Source organism: Entelurus aequoreus, linkage group LG15 (assembly GCF_033978785.1).
Source record: "Entelurus aequoreus isolate RoL-2023_Sb linkage group LG15, RoL_Eaeq_v1.1, whole genome shotgun sequence".
In the NCBI taxonomy this organism is placed as follows: domain Eukaryota; kingdom Metazoa; phylum Chordata; class Actinopteri; order Syngnathiformes; family Syngnathidae; genus Entelurus; species Entelurus aequoreus.
Window position 1 is genome coordinate 7,988,579 of NC_084745.1, and position 19,710 is coordinate 8,008,288.

Sequence of the window (19,710 nt, forward strand, 5' to 3'; positions counted from 1 at the left end):
CTACTTCCGGTACAGGCAAGGCTTTTTTTTTATCAGCGAGCAAAAGTTGCGAACTTTATCGTCGATTTTCTCTACTAAATCCTTTCAGCAAAAATATGGCAATATCGCGAAATGATCAAGTATGACACATAGAATGGATCTGCTATTCCCGTTTGAATAAAAACATTTCATTTCAGTAGGCCTTTAAAGTTTGTCTAAGTCTAAATTCTGTCTCAACACTGTTTCTGCTTGTAAGTGCTCTGCGTGTGTGTACTCATACGACCAGCAATGTCACCACGGTCCATAAATAAAGTACTGGTGTTTTTTACGAGGCAGTTTAGTACCTTTTTTTGATTCATTACCGCAGTACTTCATAAGTACTGCTTCACCGTACAACTTGAATACAAACATTGAAACGGACTTCCTATTTTCAAGATGTTTTTATGAAAGAGTGTCCTATGTAAACATTTGATTGTAAACAAAGGAGCAAATACTCCTTTTAGAACAGTATCTTGGACATGGTTTATTTCCAAAAAAAATACATTGACATGAGAATTGGAGCGTGATTGAATAGGCATGCAGTGTTTATGATCAGTATGTAAGACTTGCATAAAGGTTCAGAGATCATCCAGGAACAATAAATGATCATGTAAGATAATCATATCCTGTTAATGATTAAGAGTTTAGGAAACAGAAGTAGCCAGCTACTTCTATCAGAACCTATCGAAGTGCCTTCCTTTGGTTCTGAGCGGCCTCCATGGGCTCCATGGCCTCGGGCCTGACGTTGTCGTAGAGCGGCTGTTTGCAGTGACGCCAAAACACAAGAACCAGGCGTACGGCAAACATGAAGGACGCCGCGGCCAGCAGCACGACTGCAACGAGAGAAGAGAAGCGTTTTGTCACCGACGTCCGGCCGCGTGGTTGCCATGACGACCGACTTTACCGATGAAGATGCCACTGCGACTTGGTGCCGCCGCGTCGTAGTTCTTGTCAAAGTTCCCCGCCAGCGCCCAGATCACCACCGGGTAGTTTATGAGGATGTAGCGCACGTGTTTGTCCAGGACCACGTTCTCCACGAAGAACCTGGTGGGCAAAATTTGTATTTTTGGTCATTTTCTTGTCTGTAGAAAAATGCCATTTAAAACTTTTGTACGCACGTACAACACTTAAGACCTTCAGTATATCAGCATGTGGAATTAAATGCTGGAATGGATTAAGCAAATAAATCAAACAATGTTTGAATATGATCCACTTCAAGAAACTCTTCAAACTTAAAAGTGTTCATAAAGTACAAAGAAGAAGAACCATGATAAACATTCTGAATTTATTACATCTAACCATTAATTTTCTGCATAATCTTATTTATCTCATCCTATGAAATATAACTTACTTCACTAACTATTATTTATTTTTAATGTTATTAGTTATAGAGTATATTGTAATAATAATAATAATAATAATAATAGATTTTATTTGTAAAAATCACTTTACATTGAGCAAACAACCTCAAAGTGCTACAGTGTATTAAAAAAATAAATAAATAAAATAAAAATAAAAATAAAAACTAGAACAACCTGATAGCTAGAACTAGTATGCATATATATATATATATATATATATATATATATATATATATATATATATATATATATATATATATATATATATATATATATATATATATATATATATATATATATATATATAAATAAAAAGGCTTTTTTTAAAAGAAGGGCTTTTAAGCCTTTTTTAAAAGCATCCACAGTCTGTGGTGCCCTCAGGTGGTCAGGGAGAGCGTTCCACAGACTGGGAGCGGCGGAGCAGAAAGCCCGGTCTCCCATTGTTCGTAGCTTTGTCCTCGGAGGTTGGAGGAGGTTAGCCTGTCCGGAGCGGAGGTGTCGTGTGGAGGATTTGGGGGTGAGTAGTTCTTTGAGGTAGAGGGGGGGCATTTCCACGGAGGCACTGGTGGGTTAGTATATTGTGAATATATTGAGAAAAGGAAGTGAACAAAAGTTTTAGCAACTGCTATGTAAAGGAAACGGGGTAGGATTGAATAAGCTCTGCTTCTTCCTGCTCCTTTTCGAACATGTTGAATAGAGGAACTGGAAATTGTGATGCATGCATGTTCCAAATAAACACAAACTCAACTCAACTCAACTCAACTCAATAACAAGTTTCGCAAAGGTATACACTAAAAAATGTGTGTACCCAATTTTAACCCAACGGCTAGTTCAGAAAAGGACGAACCCCTTATTTGAGTTATTTTAACTCAACATTTCGGGTTAATTTTTGCAACCCAACTTTTGCGTTGAATTATTTAACCAAAAAGTTGAGTTATGAGATCTTAATGTTGGGTTATTCCCAACCAAAATATTGGGTTGAATTTTTTTAACCCAAAAAGTTGAGTTATGAGAATTTAATGTTGGGTTATTCCCAACCAAAATATTGGGTTGAATTATTTAACCCAAAAAGTTGAGTTATGAGAACTTAATGTTGGGTTATTCCCAACCAAATTATTGGGTTGAATTATTTAACCCAAAAAGTTGAGTTATGAGAACTTAATGTTGGGTTATTCCCAACCAAATTATTGGGTTGAATTATTTAACCCAAAAAGTTCAGTTATGAGAACTTAATGTTGGGTTATTCCCAACCAAATTATTGGGTTGAATTATTTAACCCAAAAAGTTGAGTTATGAGAACTTAATGTTGGGTTATTCCCAACCAAATTATTGGGTTGAATTATTTAACCCAAAAAGTTGAATTATGAGAACTTAATGTTGGGTTATTCCCAACCAAATTATTGGGTTGAATTATTTAACCCAAAAAGTTGAGTTATGAGAACTTAATGTTGGGTTATTCCCAACCAAAATATTGGGTTGAATTATTTAACCCAAAAAGTTGAGTTATGAGAACTTAATGTTGGGTTATTCCCAACCAAACTATTGGGTTGAATTATTTAACCCAAAAAGTTGAGTTACCGGTATGAGAACTTAATGTTGGGTTATTCCCAACCAAACTATTGGGTTGAATTATTTAACCCAAAAAGTTGAGTTATAAGAACTTAATGTTGGGTTATTCCCAACCAAAATATTGGGTTGAATTATTTAACCCAAAAAGTTGAGTTATGAGAACTTAATGTTGGGTTATTCCCAACCAAATTATTGGGTTGAATTATTTAACCCAAAAAGTTGAGTTATGAGAACTTAATGTTGGGTTATTCCCAACCAAACTATTGGGTTGAATTATTTAATCCAAAAAGTTGAGTTATGAGAACTTAATGTTGGGTTATTCCCAACCAAATTATTGGGTTGAATTATTTAACCCAAAAAGTTGAGTTATGAGAACTTAATGTTGGGTTATTCCCAACCAAAATATTGGGTTGAATTATTTAACCCAAAAAGTTGAGTTATGAGAACTTAATGTTGGGTTATTCCCAACCAAATTATTGGCTTGAATTATTTAACCCAAAAAGTTGAGTTATAATAACTCAATGTTGGGTTATTCTCAACCAAATTATTGGGTTGAATTATTTAACCCAAAAAGTTGAGTTATGAGAACTTAATGTTGGGTTATTCCCAACCAAAATATTGGGTTGAATTATTTAACCCAAAAAGTTGAGTTATGATAACTCAATGTTGGGTTATTCCCAACCAAAATATTGGGTTGAATTATTTAATCCAAAAAGTTGAGTTATGAGAACTTAATGTTGGGTTATTCCCAACCAAAATATTGGGTTGAATTATTTAACCCAAAAAGTTGAGTTATGAGAACTTAATGTTGGGTTATTCCCAACCAAATTATTGGGTTGAATTATTTAACCCAAAAAGTTGAGTTATGAGAACTTAATGTTGGGTTATTCCCAACCAAAATATTGGGTTGAATTATTTAACCCAAAAAGTTGAGTTACGCTAACTCAATGTTGGTTGAGTCATAACCCAAATATTGGGTTGAAATTATTTAACACAAAAGCTGAGTTACGTTCACTACAATGTTGGGTTATTCCAAACCCAACCATTGGGTTGCGCAATTTAGCGCTCCTTGACCCAATAGTTTGTTTAAAATTATAAATTTTACTGCTGGTTTGTCCTACTCCTTCACAACTACTCATCAGAATTATTTTTATTCCATTAAAATATACTCAAAAGCAAAATATGAGTGACACTCTCTTTACAAGAATTGCTGTGTATGGTCATAGTAGTTCTATACAGCATGCTCAAATATGTTCACGTACATAAGATGTGTGATAGTAAATAGAGATGTCCGATATTATCGGCCGATAAATGCGTTAAAATGTAATAGCGGAAATTATCGGTATCGTTTTTTTTATTATCAATATCGTTTTTTTTTTTTTTTTTTTTTTTTATTAAATCCACATAAAAAACACAAGATACACTTACAATTAGTGCACCAACCCAAAAAACCTCCCTCCCCCATTCACACTCATTCACACAAAAGGGTTGTTTCTTTCTGTTATCAATATTCTGGTTCCTACATTATATATCAATATATATCAATACAGTCTGCAAGGGATACAGTCCGTAAGCACACATGATTGTGCGTGCTGCTGCTCCACTAATAGTACTAACCTTTAACAGTTAATTTTACAAATTTTCATTAATTACTAGTTTCTATGTAACTGTTTTTATATTGTTTTACTTTCTTTTTTATTCAAGAAAATGTTTTGAATTTATTTATCTTATTTTATTTGATTCATTTTTCTAAAAAGTACCTTATCTTCACCATACCTGGTTGTCCAAATTAGGCATAATAATGTGTTAATTCCACGACTGTATATATCGGTTGATATTATATCGGTATCGGTAATTAAAGAGTTGGACAATATCGGCATATCGGATATCGGCAAAAAGCCATTATCGGACATCCCTAATAGTAAATAATGTCAATGAGATTAATCTTTAATAAAATTCCCTTCAAGAAAAAAGGACCTTTTTAATTAAAAAAAAAAAAAGACTTTTACCCAAAAATGCGTTACTCATTGAAAAACCACCAAAATGGTTCATAGTTTTGAAAACCCAGGAATTGAGGTAAAATAATACCCTGATAACCCAAAAAATGGATTGCTCTAAATAGAAATAACTCCAAAATTTAACTCATAAATTGGGTTAGCAAAATAACCCAGCATTTTTTAGTGTGTAAGACACTTTTATGGCCCTCGTGCATTCCTGAAGTCCGGTGGAGATGTCTCCAAACCCCCACCTTCTGCACGTATAGGACAGATGGCTGCGATGTTGGAAGATCACTCCTTCATTTTTATTTGGTCAAAAGGTTTCTTTCCAAAAAGGGACACTTTGCCAAACCCTCTTTTCTCACAACCAGGCGGGTTTAGAAGATTTCTGTGTCTCTTCAGAACTTTCTTTTCTGCCAACTGATTTGACTTGAGATCTAAAAGGAATACTTGAAAGACCTCAGCTTTCTCTGGACCTGTCTTTAGGAACAATTTCAGAACAAACCTGACAGCGTTGCATTTTCGGAACACCTGAGCTAGAACTGGGCACGGGTTCGCTCACCACACGAGCAGCACGAGGGTGAGGGCGCAATACGAGACGGTGGCGGCGTCAGCAGGTGCCATCTTGGCTTCGTACGTCAGCACAATGGTCAGGTTGATGAGCGTGGCGATGGTGGTCCAGGTTGTGTAGATCATCACACCGTTCTGGACCTGGGAAAACCACATTTTCAAATGAAAATACAGGGCATTAAGTATTTGATTTTTGATTCCATGGTAGAGAAATAGAATGTTCCTACAATCCAGAAAAGAGAAATAAGTATTTGATGCCAGCAAGCAAGTACTTTTGTGTATTCAAACAACCTAAGCTCCATGGAAAGACCAAAGAGCTGTCAAAGGACCTAAAGCAGGGGTGTCCAAAGTGCGGCTCACTGCAAATTTTTTTTAACACATTCCAAAAAATAACATTATAGGTAGAGATGTCCGATAATATCGGTCTGCCGATATTATCGGCCGATAAATGCGTTAAAATGTAATATCTGAAATTATCTGTATCGGTTTTTTATTATCAGTATCGTTTTTATTTTTTTTATTTTTTATTTTTTATTAAATCCACATAAAAAACACAAGATACACTTACAATTAGTGCACCAACCCAAAAAACCTCCCTCCCCCATTTACACTCATTCACACAAAAGGGTTGTTTCTTTCTGTTATTAATATTCTGGTTCCTACATGATATATCAATAAATATCAATACAGTCTGCAAGGGATACAGTCCGTAAGCACACATGATTGTGCGTGCTGCTGTTCCACTAATAATACTAACCTTTAACAGTTAATTTTACAAATTTTCATTAATTACTAGTTTCTATGTAACTGTTTTTATATTGTTTTACTTTCTTTTTTATTCAAGAAAATGTTTTTAATTTATTTATCTTATTTTATTTGATTCATTTTTTTAAAAAGTACCTTATCTTCACCATACCTGGTTGTCCAAATTAGGCATAATAATGTGTTAATTCCACGACTGTATATATCGGTTGATATCGGTATCGTTTGATATCGGTGTCGGTAATTAAAGAGTTGGACAATATCGGCATATCGGATATCAGCAAAAAGCCATTATCGGACATCCCTAATTATAGGTAAAACATAAAAACGTGTAATAAAAGAGCAAACAAGTGAAATGTAACAAGAAAAAGTTGCAATGTTCTAATAATACAAAGCTGCCATGCAGGCGTTTTTTTTTAAATTGTCATTGCTCAAAAAATAATAATGAATCAAAATCAACGTGGTTGTGAATTATTGACCTCCTATTATTTCAAACCAAATATTCCACTTTTACATTTTTTTTGGGGGGGGGAAGATATTTCATATTTTTTGTAGAGATGTCCGATAATATCGGTCTGCCGATATTATCGGCCGATAAATGCGTTAAAATGTAATATTGGAATTTATCGGTATCGGGTTTTTTTATTATCAGTATCGTTTTGTTTTTTTTGTTTGTTTTTTTATTAAATCCACATAAAAAACACAAGATACACTTACAATTAGTGCACCAACCCAAAAAACCTCCCTCCCCCATTCACACTCATTCATACAAAAGGGTTGTTTCTTTCTGTTATTAATATTCTGGTTCCTACATTATATATCAATATATATCAATACAGTCTGCAAGGGATACAGTCCGTAAGCACACATGATTGTGCGTGCTGCTGGTCCACTAATAATACTAACACTTTAACAGTTAATTTTACAAATTTTCATTAATTACTAGTTTCTATGTAACTGTTTTTATATTGTTTTACTTTCTTTTTTATTCAAGAAAATGTTTTGAATTTATTTATCTTATTTTATTTGATTCATTTTTTAAAAAAGTACCTTATCTTCACCATACCTGGTAGTCCAAATTAGGCATAATAATGTGTTAATTCCACGACTGTATATATCGGTTGATATCTGTATCGGTTGATATCGGTATCGGTAATTAAAGAGTTGGACAATATCGGCATATCGGATATCGGTAAAAAGCCACTATCGGACATCCCTAATTATAGGTAAAACATAAAAAAGTGTAATAAAAGAGCAAACAAGTGAAATGTTACAAGAAAAAGTTGCAATGTTCTAATAATACAAAGTTGCCATGCAGGCGTTTTTTTTAAAATTGTCATTGCTCAAAAAATAATAATGAATCAAAATCAACGTTGTTGTGAATTATTGACATCCAATTATTTCAAACCAAATATTCCACTTTTACATTTTTTTTTGGGGGGGAAGATATTTCATATTTTTTGTAGAGATGTCCGATAATATCGGTCTGCCGATATTATCGGCCGATAAATGCGTTAAAATGTAATATCGGAAATTATCGGTATCGTTTTTTTTATTATCAGTATCGTTTTTTTTTTGTTTTTTTTTGTTTTTTATTAAATCCACATAAAAAACACAAGATACACTTACAATTAGTGCACCAACCCAAAAAACCTCCCTCCCCCATTCACACTCATTCACACAAAAGGGTTGTTTCTTTCTGTTATTAATATTCTGGTTCCTACATTATATATCAATACAGTCTGCAAGGGATACAGTCCGTAAGCACACATGATTGTGCGTGCTGCTGGTCCACTAATAATACTAACACTTTAACAGTTAATTTTACAAATTTTCATTAATTACTAGTTTCTATGTAACTGTTTTTATATTGTTTTACTTTCTTTTTTATTCAAGAAAATATTTTTAATTTATTTATCTTATTTTATTTGATTCATTTTTTAAAAAAGTACCTTATCTTCACCATACCTGGTTGTCCAAATTAGGCATAATAATGTGTTAATTCCACGACTGTATATATCGGTTGATATCGGTATCGTTTGATATCGGTGTCGGTAATTAAAGAGTTGGACAATATCGGCATATCGGATATCGGCAAAAAGCCATTATCGGACATCCCCAATTATAGGTAAAACATAAAAAAGCAAACAAGTGAAATGTAACAAGAAAAAGTTGCAATGTTCTAATAATACAAAGCTGCCATGCAGGCGTTTTTTTTTAAATTGTCATTGCTCAAAAAATAATAATGAATCAAAATCAACGTGGTTGTGAATTATTGACCTCCTATTATTTCAAACCAAATATTTCACTTTTAAATTTTTTTTGGGGGGGAAGATATTTCATATTTTTTGTGCTTGCCATAAAAACACAGTTTCTATAACAAAAAAGGCATTGAAAAAATAAACACACACGCGCAAAAAAAAATCTGAATTTGATTAAGAGATTTAAGCATTGAAAGTAAAAAAAAAAAATAAATAAATAAAAAATAAAAAAATAAAAAAAAAATATATATATATATATATATATATATATATATATATATATATATATATATATATATATATATATATATATATATATATATATATATACACACACACACACACATATATATGAGTTACTTTAAACACATTAATGAGTGGGACCCTTTTAGATCCCTGAGAATTTCAGTGGGATTTTTTTTAACTCATTGCTCAAAAAATAAAAATAAAAATCAATACTGTTATGAATTTATTTAGGCTCCAATTACTTCACGTCAAATATTCCACATTTAAATATTTTTTTGGGGAAAATATTGCCCATTTTGTGGGTTTGCCATTAAAAAAAATATTTTCTCCGATGAAAACTGCATAAAATAGGCAACCGAAAAGATCGTATAATCAACAGACAGATCTGAAGTTGGTCGAGAGATTTCAGCATTGAAAGTAAGAACACTCGCAAGAGTGGGGCCCTTTTAGATCCCTGAGAATTTAGTGGGATTTTTATTTTTTTTCAACTGTCATCCATCCATTCATCCATCTTCTTCCACTTATCCGAGGTCGGGTTGCGGGTGAAGCAGCCCAAACAAAGAAGCCCAGACTTCCCTCTCCCCAGCCACTTCCTCCAGCTCCTCCCAGTGTATCCTGAGGCATTCCCATGCCAGCTGGAAGACATAGTCCAGGGGTCGGCAACCTTTACCACTCAAAGAGCCATTTTGGCAAGTTTCACAAATTAAAGAAAGTAATGGGTGCCACAAAAAAAAAAATTTAAATTTAAAATGAAAAACACCGCATACAGAGCTTAAATGCTTTGTGCTATGTTAACCAGGGGTCTCAGACACACGCACCGGCACACACTTTCATGTGGAAATTTGATGTTAGTGCAGCCCGCGAGTTTTGAATAATTGGCGCTTGACAGCGTCATACTCGCCAACCCTCTCATTTTTCCCGGGAGACTCCCGAATATCAGAGCGTGATGACACTACATTTGGCGCCCTCTGCAGTCTGCCCTAATAGTGTACCTGCTCGACCACATGTAGAATGCAGTTTCAGTTTGCTCACGTAAGTGACAGCAAGGCGTACTAGATCAGCAGCCACACATCTTACACTGACGGTACCAATACCCAGAATCCCATGCAGCCCTAACTCTTCCGCTCAACCAACGCACGGAGAGGGGGGGGGTTGATGTGTGGGGGGGTTGTGGTAGCGGGGGTGTATAATGTAGACCGGAAGAGTTAGGGCTGCATGGGATTCTGGGTAATGGTTGTGTTGTGTTTATGTTGTGTTACAGTGGGATGTTCTCCAGAAATGTGTTTTTCATTCTTTTTTGGTGTGGGTTCACAGTGTGGCGCATATTTGTAACGTAACAATGTTAAAGTTGTTTGATACGATACGGCTACCGTCAGTGTAAGCTGTGTGGCTGATGAGTAAGTATGCTTTGCTGTCTCCTGTGTGTGCAAGTAATAACAACATACAACATGTGGCTGGACTGGCACGCTGTTTGTAAATGCTATAGAGGACAATTACTGCAGTGCAATTAGGGCACGTCCTTTATTTAGTAATTAGAGTGGAAATAGGATTATTTTTACCCTGGGAGTAATCTATGAGAGACACTGAGATCCATAAGTCTCCTGGGAAAATCGGGGGCGTCGGCATGTATGTAGCTGAGCCGCATCAGAGTGGTCAAGGAGCCGCATGCGGCTCCGGAGCCGCGGGTTGCCGACCCCTGACATAGTCTCTCCAACGTGTCCTGGGTCTTCCCCGTGGCTTCCTATCAGTCGGACGTGCCCTGAACACCTCCCCAGAGAGGCGTCCGTGGGGCATCCTGACCCGATGCCCTAACCAACCCATTATCGGCTTTACTTTGAGCTTCTCCCGAATGACAGAAAGAGCCCTGCCACCCGACGGAGGAAACTCAATTCGGCCGCTTGTACTCGTGATCTGGTCCTTTTGGTCATCATCATCATCGGCAGTCACTCGTAGTCGAGTATGACTGTCCTCAGAATGGATGTGTCCCCATTCGGGAGGACGCCTGCGCGTGGCGTCTGTTAGCGTGGGGAGACTGATGCGCCTGCAGCCACCACACGGTCCTTGGCAGAGAGGGGCCTTGATCCAGTGGCATGGATCCATGACGACTGGAGACCACCCTCTGTTGCAGCCTTCATCCGCCTCCAGTGACGTTGTGACATGCAGTGTCATCCTCCGCCACTTCCACCGTTGAGGTCTTTGAAATGCTATTTAACCCATAGCTGGGACCCTGACAGGTACTACCACCTCGGGTCAGAGTGGACCTGGGAGCAATGATGACTGAGGGGTAACTCCACCTTCCCCAAAACTCCAGAACTCCCGAACTGAAGCCTCATCCCCGGATGCAGTTTTGAGTCATAAACCACAGCTCATGACCATAGGTGAGGTTAGGAACGTAGATCGACCAGTAAATTGAGAGCTTTGCCTTACGGTGCAGCTCCTTGCTCACCACGAGGGTTCGATACAGGGTCCTCATCACTGCAGACGCCGCACCGATGTCACAATCTGCTCTTCCCTCACTCGTGAACAGGACCCAGAGGTACTTCAACTCCTCCACTTGGGGCAGAATCTCGCCCCCAACCCGTAGATGGCACTCCACCCTTTCAACCACAACCACATTCCAATGGACCACCGTGGACCCAGACTTGGAGGTGCTCACCCTCGGCTGTGAACCAGTCCAGTGAGAGCTGAGGATCCCGGCCAGATGAAACCATCAGGACCACATCTGCAAAAAGCAGAGACCTAGCCCTGCAGCCACTAAACCGGATCCCCTCAACGCCCTGACTGCGCCTAGAAAAGCTACATATGGAATTGGTTTTGAAAATGAAACAACGGTTGGATTTTTCAGTGTGCGGCCCTCAGTGGAAGAAGTTTGGACACCCCTGACCTAAGAGCACGGTTGTAGACCTGCACAGGAGTGGAATGGACTACACAAGACCGGCAGCAAGACGCTGGGTGGAAAAGAGAGCTGGGTTACTAACCAAGACGCGAATGAGCCACAGGTCTGCGTTGTGGTACTTCTTCAGCCAGGGTCCATAAACGTGGAGGCCGTGGCAGGCGAAGGCGATGGTGGCGTAGTTGGTGCCGGCGACCAGGATGAGAAAAACCAGCGCTGCAATCATCAGCCTGGCGGGAGAAGAGGTTTCACGTTTGAACACTTTGTTGTCCACAAGACTGGGATGAACTTTCCTGTCTTAGCAGCGCACGCGGACCACACACATTTAATCCAAACTGTTATCTCACCCTCGATCCCAAACCAGCAGCCAGGAAATATTGCAGACCAGATTGAGACACCAGCAAAGGAAGAAGCCATAAGGCAAGACCGGAGGGCTGCAGTAAACGTAACCGTAGGCGTTCCTGCAGGCAAGACACTTTCAGCGTTCACTCAAATGTTATGTTTCATGTTGCAGTTGGTTACTTTCTGCAAAGGTTAGCCAGGATGTAGATGAGCATGAGGGTCAACCACACGTAGATCACGCTCCAGATGCTGAAGGTCCATCCTGAAGGCGTGATCTCCGTCTCAAAGACTGCGGACACGTTGCCTGTGGTGGTGCTGAAAGGACCTGCATGGAGGAAGAACACCGTCGACACCATCAACGCAAACCTAATAAACACCATCGACACTAACACGATGAACGTAGTAAACACCATCAATATCATCAACTCAAATGTAATAAACACCATCAACACAAACACGATGAAACACCATCAACACCATCAACACAAACACGATGAACGTAATAAACACCATCAACATCATCAACACAAATACGATTAATGTAATAAACACCATCAACACCATCAACACTCACACAATGAGCATAATAAACACAATCAACACCATCAACACTAACACGATAAACGTAATAAACACCATCAACACCATCAACACTAACACGATAAACGTAATAAACACCATCAACGCAAACGTAATAAACACCATCAACACCATCAACGCAAACGTAACAAACACCATCAACACTAACACGATAAACATAATAAACACCATCAACACAAACACGATTAATGTAATAAACACCATCTACACCATCAACACTAACACGATAAATGTAATAAACACCATCAACACAAACACGATTAATGTAATAAACACCATCTACACCATCAACACTAACACGATAAACGTAATAAACACCATCAACACCATCAACACTAACACGATAAACGTAATAAACACCATAACCATCAACACTAACACGATAAACGTAATAAACGCCATCAACACAAACACGATGAACACCATCAACACAAACACGATTAATGTAATAAACACCATCTACACCATCAACACCAACACAATGAATGTAATAAACACAATCAACACCATCAACACTAACACGATAAACGTGATAAACACCATCAACACCATCAACACTAACACAATGAATGTAATAAACACAATCAACACCATCAACACCATCAACACTAACACAATGAATGTAATAAACACCATCAACACCATCAACACTAACACGATAAACGTGATAAACACCATCAACACCATCAACACCAACACAATGAATGTAATAAACACAATCAACACCATCAACACTAACACGATAAACGTGATAAACACCATCAACACCATCAACACTAACACAATGAATGTAATAAACACAATCAACACCATCAACACTAACACGATAAACGTGATAAACACCATCAACACCATCAACACTAACACGATAAACGTAATAAACACCATCAACGCAAACGTAATAAACACCATCAACACCATCAACGCAAACGTAACAAACACCATCAACACTAACACGATAAACATAATAAACACCATCAACACAAACACGATTAATGTAATAAACACCATCTACACCATCAACACTAACACGATAAATGTAATAAACACCATCAACACAAACACGATTAATGTAATAAACACCATCTACACCATCAACACTAACACGATAAACGTAATAAACACCATCAACACCATCAACACTAACACGATAAACGTAATAAACACCATAACCATCAACACTAACACGATAAACGTAATAAACGCCATCAACACAAACACGATGAACACCATCAACACAAACACGATTAATGTAATAAACACCATCTACACCATCAACACCAACACAATGAATGTAATAAACACAATCAACACCATCAACACTAACACGATAAACGTGATAAACACCATCAACACCATCAACACTAACACAATGAATGTAATAAACACAATCAACACCATCAACACCATCAACACTAACACAATGAATGTAATAAACACCATCAACACCATCAACACTAACACGATAAACGTGATAAACACCATCAACACCATCAACACCAACACAATGAATGTAATAAACACAATCAACACCATCAACACTAACACGATAAACGTGATAAACACCATCAACACCATCAACACTAACACAATGAATGTAATAAACACAATCAACACCATCAACACCATCAACACTAACACAATGAATGTAATAAACACCATCAACACCATCAACACTAAATAATAAATAAATAAATGATGAATGGGTTATACTTGTATAGCGCTTTTCTACCTTCAAGGTACTCAAAGCGCTTTGACACTATTTCCACATTCACCCATTCACACACACATTCACACACTGATGGCATGATAAACATGATAAACATGACAAACATGACAAACATGACGAACATGATAAACATGACAAACATGACAAACATGACAAACATGACAAACATGATAAACATGACAAACATGATAAACATGACAAACATGACAAACATGACAAACATGACAAACATGATAAACATGACAAACATGACAAACATGACAAACATGACAAACATGATAAACATGACAAACATGACAAACATGACAAACATGATAAACATGACAAACATGATAAACATGACAAACATGACAAGCATGACAAACATGACAAACATGACAAACATGATAAACATGACAACTAGGGATGTCCGATAATGGCTTTTTGGCGATATCCGATATGCCGATATTGTCCAACTCTTTAATTACCGATACCGATATCAACCGATACCGATATCAACCGATATATACAGTCGTGGAATTAACACATTATTATGCCTAATTTGGACAACCAGGTATGGTGAAGATAAGGTACTTTTTAAAAAAATGAATCAAATAAAATAAGATAAATAAATTAAAAACATTTTCTTGAATAAAAAAGAAAGTAAAACAATATAAAAACAGTTACATAGAAACTAGTAATTAATGAAAATTAGTCAAATTAACTGTTAAAGGTTAGTATTATTAGTGGAGCAGCAGCACGCACAATCATGTGTGCTTACGGACTGTATCCCTTGCAGACTGTATTGATATATATTGATATATAATGTAGGAACCAGAATATTAATAACAGAAAGAAACAACCCTTTTGTGTGAATGAGTGTGAATGGGGGAGGGAGGTTTTTTGGGTTGGTGCACTAATTGTAAGTGTATCTTGTGTTTTTTATGTGGATTTAATAAATAAAAAACAAAAACAAAAAAAAACAAACAATGATACTGATAATAACAAAACCGATACCGATAATTTCCGATATTACATTTTAACGCACTTATCGGCCGATAATATCAGCAGATCGATATTATCGGACATCTCTAATGACAACCATGATAAACATGACAAACATGACAATTATGATAAACATGACACACATGATAAACATGACAAACATGATTAACATGACAAACATGATAAACATGACACACATGATAAACATGACACACATAACAAACATGATAAACATGACAAACATGAAAAACATGACAAGCATGATAAACATGACAAACATGACACACACAATGAACATGATAAACATGAGAAATATGATGAACATGACAAACATGACAAACATGATAAACATGACACACATGATAAACATGACAAACATGACAAACATGATAAACTTAACAAACATGATGAACATGACAAAAATTATAAACTTAACAAACATGATAAACATGACACACATGATAAACATGACACACATGACAAACATGACAGACATGACAAACATGAAAAACATGACAAACATGATTAACATGACACACATGATAAACATGACACACATGATAAACATGACACACATGACAAACATGACAAACATGACAAACATGACAAACATGAAAAACATGACAAGCATGATAAACATGACAAACATGACACACACAACGAACATGATAAACATGAGAAATATGATAAACATGACAAACATGACAAACATGATAAACACGACACACGTGATAAACATGACAAACATGATAAACTTAACAAACATGATGAACATGACAGACATGATAAACTTAACAAACATGATAAACATGACAAACATTAAAAACATGACAAGCATGATAAACATGACAAACATGAAAAACATGACAAGCATGATAAACATGACAAACATGATAAACATGACAAACATGACAAACATGATAAACATGACACACATGATAAACATGACAAACATGACAAACATGATAAACTTAACAAACATGACGAACATGACAAACATGATAAACTTAACAAACATGATAAACATGACAAACATTAAAAACATGACCAGCATGATAAACATGACAAACATGAAAAACATGACAAGCATGATAAACATGACAAACATGATAAACATGACAAACATGATGAACATGACAAACATGACAAACATGATAAACATGACACACATGATAAACATGACAAACATGACGAACGTGATAAACTTAACAAACATGATGAACATGACAAACATAATAAACTTAACAAACATGATAAACATGACAAACATGACAAACATGATAAACATGACACACATGATAAACATGACAAACATGACGAACATGATAAACTTAACAAACATGATGAACATGACAAACATGATAAACTTAACAAACATGATAAACATGACAAACATGACAAACATGATAAACATGACACACATGATAAACATGACAAACATGACGAACATGATAAACTTAACAAACATGATGAACATGACAAACATGATAAACTTAACAAACATGATGAACATGACAAACATTAAAAACATGACAAGCATGATAAACATGACAAACATGAAAAACATGACAAGCATGATAAACATGACAAACATGATAAACATGACAAACATGATAAACATGACAAACATGACAAACATGATAAACATGACAAACATGACAAACATGATAAACATGACAAACATGAAAAACATGACAAGCATGATAAACATGACAAACATGATAAACATGATAAACATGACAAACATGACAAACATGACAAACATGATAAACATGACAAACATGATAAACATGACAAACATGACAAACATGACAAACATGACAAACATGACAATGAAGGAGATGAGGAGGTGTGTAGTGCAAGGGCATATTTGAGAAGGACCTGACTTACTTAATGCCGTAACAGAGAGGCCGTTGAAGAGCAGACTCAGGACGAAGAGGAAGACAGACAGCAGAATGAGGACAAGACGTCCAGCGTGATGATGTTTGGCCATGGTGCTCTAAACACAAGCAACACAACATGACAACATGATGTTTGGCCATGGTGCTCTAAACACAAGCAACACAACATGACAACATGATGTTTGGCCATGGTGCTCTAAACACAAGCAACACAACATGACAACATGATGTTTGGCCATGGTGCTCTAAACACAAGCAACACAACATGACAACATGATGTTTGGCCATGGTGCTCTAAACACAAGCAACACAACATGACAACATGATGTTTGGCCATGGTGCTCTAAACACAAGCAACACAACATGACAACATGATGTTTGGCCATGGTGCTCTAAACACAAGCAACACAACATGACAACATGATGTTTGGCCATGGTGCTCTAAACACAAGCAACACAACATGACAACATGATGTTTGGCCATGGTGCTCTAAACACAAGCAACACAACATGACAACATGATGTTTGGCCATGGTGCTCTAAACACAAGCAACACAACATGACAACATGATGTTTGGCCATGGTGCTCTAAACACAAGCAACACAACATGACAACATGATGTTTGGCCATGGTGCTCTAAACACAAGCAACACAACATGACAACATGATGTTTGGCCATGGTGCTCTAAACACAAGCAACACAACATGACAACATGATGTTTGGCCATGGTGCTCTAAACACAAGCAACACAACATGACAACATGATGTTTGGCCATGGTGCTCTAAACACAAGCAACACAACATGACAACATGATGTTTGGCCATGGTGCTCTAAACACAAGCAACACAACATGACAACATGATGTTTGGCCATGGTGCTCTAAACACAAGCAACACAACATGACAACATGATGTTTGGCCATGGTGCTCTAAACACAAGCAACACAACATGACAACATGATGTTTGGCCATGGTGCTCTAAACACAAGCAACACAACATGACAACATGATGTTTGGCCATGGTGCTCTAAACACAAGCAACACAACATGACAACATGATGTTTGGCCATGGTGCTCTAAACACAAGCAACACAACATGACAACATGATGTTTGGCCATGGTGCTCTAAACACAAGCAACACAACATGACAACATGATGTTTGGCCATGGTGCTCTAAACACAAGCAACACAACATGACAACATGATGTTTGGCCATGGTGCTCTAAACACAAGCAACACAACATGACAACATGATGTTTGGCCATGGTGCTCTAAACACAAGCAACACAACATGACAACATGATGTTTGGCCATGGTGCTCTAAACACAAGCAACACAACATGACAACATGATGTTTGGCCATGGTGCTCTAAACACAAGCAACACAACATGACAACATGATGTTTGGCCATGGTGCTCTAAACACAAGCAACACAACATGACAACATGATGTTTGGCCATGGTGCTCTAAACACAAGCAACACAACATGACAACATGATGTTTGGCCATGGTGCTCTAAACACAAGCAACACAACATGACAACATGATGTTTGGCCATGGTGCTCTAAACACAAGCAACATGACAGTTACACAACACGCTGCATGCAAAGTCACACAACAGTACCTTTGTCTTGTGCGTCAACAAACCAGACTTAGTGAGGCGTGAGCACGTTTATTTTATGTGTTAGCTTCTTTATGACCACCTGCAGGTCACGTGCTGCTCTTATCTTCCAAACACTCCTGCAACACGCTCACATAACACCACACACACAACATTACACAACCACTTACTAAACACTGTTACATACAAACACCTATAAAGTGACATTATTCAACATGTTACAAAATATTCAACATGTTACAAAATATTCAACATGTTACAAAATATTCAACGTGTTCGAAAATATTCAACATGTTCGAAAATATTCAACATGTTCGAAAATATTCAACATGTTACAAAATATTCAACGTGTTCGAAAATATTCAACATGTTCGAAAATATTCAACATGTTGCAAAATATTCAACGTGTTCGAAAATATTCAACATGTTCGAAAATATTCAACATGTTGCAAAATATTCAACGTGTTCGAAAATATTCAACATGTTGCAAAATATTCAACATGTTACAAAATATTCAACTTGTTACAAAATATTCAACGTGTTCGAAAATATTCAACATGTTCGAAAATATTCAACATGTTACAAAATATTCAACTTGTTAGAAAATATTCAACGTGTTCTAAAATATTCAACATGTTGCAAAATATTCAACATATTACAAAATATTCAACGTGTTCGAAAATATTCAACATGTTGCAAAATATTCAACGTGTTCGAAAATATTCAACATGTTGCAAAATATTCAACGTGTTCGAAAATATTCAACATGTTACAAAATATTCAACGTGTTCGAAAATATTCAACATGTTCGAAAATATTCAACATGTTGCAAAATATTCAACGTGTTCGAAA

At 36.6% G+C, this 19,710-nt stretch overlaps 1 protein-coding gene across 1 annotated transcript; it reads right to left on the reverse strand.

Annotated features, from left to right (window-relative positions):
- Positions 1 to 438: 438 nt before the first annotated feature.
- Positions 439 to 18,978, reverse strand: LOC133630370 (uncharacterized). Its single transcript, XM_062021942.1, has 8 exons — positions 18,862 to 18,978; positions 17,223 to 17,331; positions 12,200 to 12,344; positions 12,025 to 12,138; positions 11,763 to 11,907; positions 5,508 to 5,656; positions 923 to 1,062; positions 439 to 851 (listed from the first exon to the last, which is right to left on the reverse strand). Exons 2-8 carry the CDS (start codon positions 17,323 to 17,325, stop codon positions 700 to 702), a joined length of 948 nt encoding a protein of 315 aa, XP_061877926.1. The 5' UTR covers positions 17,326 to 17,331; positions 18,862 to 18,978; the 3' UTR covers positions 439 to 699.
- Between the last annotated feature and the right edge of the window lie 732 nt (positions 18,979 to 19,710).